Source organism: Ascaphus truei, chromosome 1 (genome assembly GCF_040206685.1).
Source record: "Ascaphus truei isolate aAscTru1 chromosome 1, aAscTru1.hap1, whole genome shotgun sequence".
Lineage (NCBI taxonomy): Eukaryota > Metazoa > Chordata > Amphibia > Anura > Ascaphidae > Ascaphus > Ascaphus truei.
The window spans coordinates 69531302-69538909 of NC_134483.1; the positions used below are offsets into that span (position 1 = coordinate 69531302).

At 38.8% G+C, this 7608-nt stretch overlaps 1 protein-coding gene across 1 annotated transcript; it reads right to left on the minus strand.

The window, feature by feature from the left end:
* Positions 1–208: 208 nt before the first annotated feature.
* On the minus strand, positions 209–7608 carry MCIDAS (multiciliate differentiation and DNA synthesis associated cell cycle protein). Its single transcript, XM_075576034.1, has 7 exons — positions 7390–7608; positions 7153–7237; positions 6814–6899; positions 3438–3510; positions 2695–2924; positions 2299–2409; positions 209–1589 (listed from the first exon to the last, which is right to left on the minus strand). Exons 1-7 carry the CDS (start codon positions 7516–7518, stop codon positions 1122–1124), a joined length of 1182 nt encoding a protein of 393 aa, XP_075432149.1. The 5' UTR covers positions 7519–7608; the 3' UTR covers positions 209–1121.

The following is a 7608-nucleotide window of genomic DNA, read 5'->3' on the forward strand; positions in this document are numbered from 1 at the left end:
AAAAAAAAAACACAAAAACAAATATAAAAAATAATACAACAAATGCAATAAACTTGAATAAAAATAAATTGTAATGTTTAAATTACGTATACATTTTTATATTAAAGAGTTTGCAAAAAAATATCTACAGTCGTTATTACAGTAAATGGAACAAAACATTTACAAAATATATTTACAAGTCAATTTGTAATCCAGAGATTACAATCACATTATTTTTTGAAGCAGCGGTTATTAACTATATTATATACATTTAATTGTAATTATGCTAGAATGGCTTTTATAATAATAAATGATATGTTAACTGTTTCAGTGCAATGGGAGCTTTCTGTTACATGCGTGTAAAAGAACCTAGAAAATAACATACAGTATTTTAAATAAAAATACCACTCATGAGCACATTCACGTCTCAGACAGGTCCACAAACCTGCCCTTCCCCATTATCTGTTAGCATACAATGCTTCCACTGCAGCCAGGGATTCTGGGTAATGACATGCAAATGAGCACTCACAGTGTGTATTTTAAGGAATCCTTTTGATCTAATACTGCTGCATACAGGTCACGTCCACATTCTGAATATATCTTGCTCTTAGCAAAAGCATTAATGTTTAGTAACACGTTTGTTCTTTGAAAGAGTCTAACTTTAAAAAGTGCAACCTTACAGGTGAAAATATTTTTACCTGTATGACAATTTATCATAATTACACAAAAACACAACTTTGTCCGGAGAGCCACCAGGTAGACTTTTGGTATCATAACAAATCATAAAAAAAACAAGAGATTCCTTTTTGTAAAAATGAAGATGCATAGGAAGTATAAAACAGTAACACAACTATAATTTCATAATGAAATGTGCACAGCTAAACATTTCATTTCTACTGTGTAATAAAACTGGCCCTTCATTTAACATACTGCATAGACCCCTGATACAATGTCATTGAGCAGTGTTCCTGCAGATGCTGTTCACAGGACCTGGCATACATCATACAGGAAGGGTTATCATTGAACGCCCTCTGTTGGTGGACTAGATAACCAGCAGCATGGAGTGCAAGGCAGTCTTCTCTAATGAGGCGAGTTCTTCATGTGGAGATGCTGGTAGTGTAGTTAGCTGATTGCTCCCATTCTCAGTTGGGAACCCATCTAAACTTGTATCCCCCTCCACCTGTCCTAATGGTGAAAGCATTGCCCTGGGGAAAAGCTAAGGTTCGTATTGTGCAGTGATCTCTTATAGAGGTCCTGAAAGAAAGGTCTTCTTCTAGGTCAGTGTTACACATGTCCACTGATCCTGTGGATGTTTTCAGTCCATGGAAAGCCCCGTACATGTTGCTGTTTGTGATGCTCTCTCCTGGGCAATCAATAACCATTGGGTCCTCAGAATGAAGTTTGGGACGTTTGGCCTCCCTAGGGTCAAAATTCCATAGGGCTGCATTACATTTCTCTGAGATCTCCCTCAAAATCTCATCCACCTGTTTACAATCCTGAGCATTGCTCTGTGGATAAAATTCCTCCAAACTTCTTTTGACTGATGGTCTTGTGAGCAGAGCATCTGAGGTGACTTTGTCACTGTCTCTGGAGCGATGACCCACCAACTTCTGTGCAACATACAGGATAACTGGTGTTAATTTAATATACTGTACCGCATTCTTGGGATTTGCATTCACAGTGCTACAAAGGTTGACTATCTAAAACAGTGTTTTTTAACAGGCCTTCCGCGGACATCCCTAAAGGGTTTCCTTCAATTTACAGGTCATTTGAAAATTGGACCAAATACAGAAAAATGTACAATGCATCTGATCTCAGATGCTATTAGAGAGGGTTGGGGTTCCTTACAATGCATCTGATATCAGACACGCTATTAGAGAGTGTGGGGTTCCTTACACTGCATCAGATCTCAGATATGCTATTAGAGAGGGTCGGGGTTCCTCAGAATTTCACAATATAATTATAGGGTTTCTTAAAACCCCAAAAAGTTGAAAAACACTCATCTAAACACACATGCTGATCGATGCACACAGGTACTGTTAGAGGCTCTTCAAGAGATAATCTCAGATAAACTAACCATATTCTGAGTTCCTTATTGCAATACAAATCCGCAGGGAGAACCCTTAATGTAGGGTAGTGCTGAACCACATTCATATAATGATAGAGCACTTTGCATCACAACCGATGTTTCCTTAATGCTCAGGCGCCCTCTACGGGTGGAACACGGATCTACATCTAAAGTGCAGAAGCCAGAAATGCTTTGTGCATTGGGAGGAATCAGTGACATAAAACGTGGCCCTCTCTCCATGTGGTACTTACATCTAGTACAGACGCTAGCTGTTTTGCCTGGTTAGCAAGTTCTTTGAGCTGGACGTTTCTTTCCTTCAAAGAAGTGATCTCTCCTTGTTTCTCAGTCAGTGTCACATGCAGCTGCGTGTTAGAAACAGATTGGTGAGATCAGCAGGTCATGATATATTTCCATTTCCATTTGTATGTATTATTACAATAGGGGTTGGACTTGGAACTAGGGGTGTCGGGTGTGCACTCCTGATTATTACATAAGAATATATTATAATGAAGAATATATTATTAACCCTTGAGTGACTGAGGGGCCCCGGCATTGAAGGGGTTAAGTTATGTGATTTTTGATTCTTGTTCAATGACATGACTATGATAAAATAGAGGATATCACAGTATCATGGTCCCCAGTCTTACCTGGTTGTTTTCCACTAGTGCATCCCCCAGTGCCTTCTGGTTGTGGTCAGCCACATCTCTCCAGTACTGTTCCGTGGAAGGGATGGGCTGTACATTGATGGGCGGCAGGAGGTGGGCTTGCTGAGGGTGGATAGGGGTGGTCATGCAGGGGTCAAACACCGACACATCGCAGGGTGGGAGCTGGTAATCCCCTGCAGAGCCTATGCCTGTCTGCATTAACAAGGACTGGTCTGGGGAGAGATTGGAAAGTTAAATAATGCAACAACCCCCAGTTTAAGATCCATACAATACAAAATGCGACTTATCTAAGAACATTTACATTTTAACTCCATGATTTCAATTAAGGAACAATAATGATATTTTCACTGTAATAAAAAAAAGTAGAAAAGTTGTCTGTTCTCAGAATTAATGTATTTTACTAACACGTTGTGACCCCTAATTTAGAACAATTATGAATGATAATATTCCCAATAAAAGGCATTGCAATCTTGAAATAATCTGAACAATAGGTAATACCACATAATCGAGAATATTTGTATATAATTGGTTGTCACAGTGAATGAAGGTATAACCAGGGCAGTGACACGTTTTGCAACAACTACACTTCTTTTTCATTTGCTAAACCAACCAGCACCTATACATTTTACTAACTGAAAGTCGTTATAGCCCCAGTTGGAGATTTAATACCTAAATAAACAAAAAAATTAGATTATTTCTATGCACCTGCCAAAATCCCAACTCACCAGAAATAAAATTGTCCACAGCATCCCTGAATTCCTGCAGATCAAACTCAGGCTCCCCTTGCAAGCAATGCCCCTAAAACACACACATACACACATGTCAACACATTTATTATGCATGTCATTGATGGGACATAGCCATTGAAAGTAATATAACAGCCACAACAACAAGGACACCCCGGACATACCTGGAAATCATATCCATAAATTGGGAAGTGTAGATGGCAAGCTTGCACTGCCATGTCCCAGAAAGTGGCTGCTTTGTACCACGTCCCAGAAAATAATAATGATTAATATAAATGAATAAGAAAAATAATAATAATAATAATGAGTCTTTGTTGATGAATCAGTTCTTTCTATGGAGGTTTCCAGTGTGGCTGGGGGAGGCTGGTGCAGCAGAGATGCTAATGATCAGTAACAGGTGGAGGAGTTGCACAGGGGAAGAGATTGGGGGTATCCTGTGTGTGTCTCATGCACGCTCTGCCCAACCTGTCAGGCTGTGCTGCCCCTATACATCCTATACCAGCTGCTGATTGGTCGTTGTATGACCAATCAGGTCCCTCACACCCCAGCATTCCTCAGAGCCCTTCAGTGACAGATTAACCTGGGCTGCCTGCCCCAGTGTGCTGAGCCTCACCTCGGGGCACCAGGCAAACACACTGCCTGTGGAGGCTTTGCAGCTACACAATGCAGATCTGGGACCCTCCCACTAAAAGTCCACTGGCCCCATGCAATGCATTGCCCTGACCAGAGCACAGGTACAATCACTGCGGGAAGGTGGGGGTCTCCTCAGTTAATATTCACTGCAACCATCCCTTATACACCACCTGGATCGTTGCATCTATTTACACTTGCCCTTTCTACTCAACCACTTCAGAGACTTGCAAAGTAAAGAGTATTTGGGTGCACATCTGTAGTCCTTATATTCACAGTGCAGCAATGACCCAAATACACTTGGATGCCTAATAAATGTATAAAACTGTACAATAATATTGAGGATAGCAAGATTCCCATCATGTCATCAAGATTACCCCGGAATATATGTACCCACTCTTTATTCACAATTATAGCAAGACCCTCTCATATTGTTGTACTGGATTTTTGTACTGTTTTGTTAATAAATTCCCAGCATTTTGCCCATAAAGTGAACAATTTATGTAGAAGAGGGAAATAGTTGTGACTGCTACCTCTTCCCCTCATATTTTTTTTGTCTCCACATTTATTTAAATAACCAATAAAAAAAATAAGTTGGGGAAAAAAGTGAATAATTTATCAAAGTTTCCGTCTGCAAAATTGAGATAAATATACAGCATCAGTATAATAATCCAACTGAAGGCAGTGTATACTGTATGTATTTATATAGATATATAGTATATATTGCCTTGTGTATTTATATATATTGATACATCTTGTGCTGTTTGGGAAACCACTTTTTTTGCACAGTTTTGCAGCTGGATACTTTAATAAAAATTAACATTTATATCCACTTCCCCTGTGATCTCTGATTTGTACTACACAAGACACTTATGAGTTGGGTTGTATCAGGTAAGGTGAACTCAATGTGAATAGCCTAAAGTGCCCGTGCCTTGGCAGTAACATTGTCAGAGTCTTAAGTACAAGAAATGGTGAAATCGTATTCTAACAAATACTTTCAAACCCCATAATCCTTCTCTAAATATCCTAAATGCCAACCATTATGCAACAATAACAATCGAAGCCAACGTCTATATATAGATAGGGATGTGTTACTTACAAATGGGTGTAACTAATAGGGGCAGAAATGGGGAGAGTGATGCACCAGCAAATACTGACAATAGCTGCAAAATGTAAAGACTAAGTGAGGGTCGTTGATGTTAGAAGTTGTACAGTATGTCTCCTAAATAAATCCAAATCCAAATGATGGTAGTTTCTTCTTTCTGTTACACATACACAGTACATATTACAATTAAATATAATCATATAGCATTTTGCAATACCACTACATACTGCAGCCATAGCAATTATATCTACTGTCATGTTTTTTTTTAATTGGGTCAATATATATTACTATTTTAAGCTCCAGTCAACCGAAGGAAAGGGCAAATGCAAACCATTCTCCTTCTTTGCACATGTTCAGGATCACATTATATCAGCTTTAATGATACATGTGGGGTTAAGTACAAACAAGATGTGCGCCGAGGTAATGGTTAGCTGTACCTATCCCACAATATAATACATGCAGCCAGAGTACCTATGTGCCACCGCGAGGTACCCTCCACAAAAGCTTGATTTTACTTATACATGCTGTAGTAAATCAAGCCTGACTGTCTGGCCTCCTCTAAATGAGTTACTAACTTTAAACTGATTATGTAGTTTCTGTAGTAACAAGGCAGCCGTTACCCAAACATACCCCCTGAGCCTTTGAAAGAAACTGCAAGAAGCTCTGAGATCCAGAGCTGCACCTGCAATGAATGTGCTTCTTACAGTATGTGCCTTATACCAGCACGCATACTGTATATACACTCTGATACACAAGAACACATGTACAAATAATACATAGCCGCTAGTACATGCCTACTGCACGCTAATGCATTCATAGCCATCTCAAAGGGTCAGACCATTATATTTCTACTTATACATTGATTATTATTATTATTATTACCATCATTATTGTTATGGTCAGCAGCATCACTGAGATGTTTAAACTAACAACACCACACTACTGATTCCTAACAGGAGAAACCAACTGCTTTTGCATGCAGTAATTGCATTACTATATTATAACTATATTATAACATGGCATTTTCCTATCCTGCATTATTATTATTAATACTTGTATGAATTAAGCATACACCATGTACTGACACATTTCCTACTTGAACACATAGCAATAGTATAGTAGATATAATGTAGATTTGGTCACTGGACAAACTTGATAATAACAATACTAGGGGTTGATAACTGACAGTTATGAGTGTGCCTTATTGCTGCATTATTAGGCTTCCATGTGGCTGCAGCACAACAATTGAATGACTTCCTATCATTTGGTAGATGATTTGTGCCGAAATTGGATATGTTGCCAACACAAGATAATACAAGTTCATTGTTTTGCACTGTACATCTATACTAACCCTCTCTAATACAAGCACTAAAATAAAGTCTGAACATCACAATCAAAGGTATATGCTATACAAGTGTATATATTCATGGATTTGTATAATGTTTTGAAAATACATAGAGATGTAACGGTTTTTAACCTATGTAAGAAAGTCCGCCTTAATTATGTATGTATTGACACAGCTAATGTATATTGACATGTAAAGACTTTGAATACGTGCAGTGCTGTAGAGAGCATGAAAGGGGTAAGACTTTGAGGTGCCTATTGGTGGGCATCGTTTACCTGTTGGGTAACATCTCCTGCGGCTGAGTCCTGCTGGATGACAGAGTTGCAATCAGCCAGGTCTTGCCAGTCAATGGTACCAAGAGCTGCAGATACAAAACCAGAGTTACAGTCACATTCTGCCCGTGGATCTAACACATCTACAGAGTGCGGTTCAAGCCCAAAGAGACTGTAGTTTATGTGCACAGATATTCAGAACATCTCCACAAGTCTTCAGCCTATGACATATTATAACTTTAAAGAGGCGCTCCACCTTTACGATTCTGCATTACACTTAGAGATATGTGGGAGTAAGAAGTAGAAATCATTAGAAGTTGTATTGCACATCTGGTTCCTCACCTGAGTCTTCTGTGTTAGGAGACGGGTCAACATAGATAATCACTGGACCACTGACACCTGAGAATATCCTCTTTGATACCTGCTGCTGCAACAAAAAAAGGGGGGGGGATACAGTGATTGTAACATTAGGAAATACTCTGTGCAATCAGTGATGCTTACATGTTACATTCTTCATTATACATCAGCTTTGTAAAAAAAAATGATTAAATGAAGCACTAATAGATATTGGAATCCTACCTTTTTCTCAGCCTTGACTTGCTTTTTACTTAGTCTGTTGGACAAATCCAACATACTATTTGGACAAATGTTACCAAAGGCTTTCCTTCTATTCTGCATTTTTGCAGACTTATTGATTTGATCACACATCTAAGAAAAAGAAGTAGAATTCAGCTTGGGACACTTTTTTTTGGTTGTTGCATACAGGATTGCAATGTGTCAGAGATCAGAGTTTCTCCT

Coding starts and splice junctions, on each gene's coding strand:
- MCIDAS (XM_075576034.1), bottom strand. CDS start 7,518: ATGTGTGATCAAATCAATAAGTCTGCAAAAATGCAGAATAGAAGGAAA. Junction 7,238..7,389: donor AAGTCAAGGCTGAGAAAAAG/GTAGGATTCCAA, acceptor TTTTTGTTGCAG/CAGCAGGTATCAAAGAGGAT. Junction 2,410..2,694: donor CACTAGTGGAAAACAACCAG/GTAAGACTGGGG, acceptor TCTAACACGCAG/CTGCATGTGACACTGACTGA.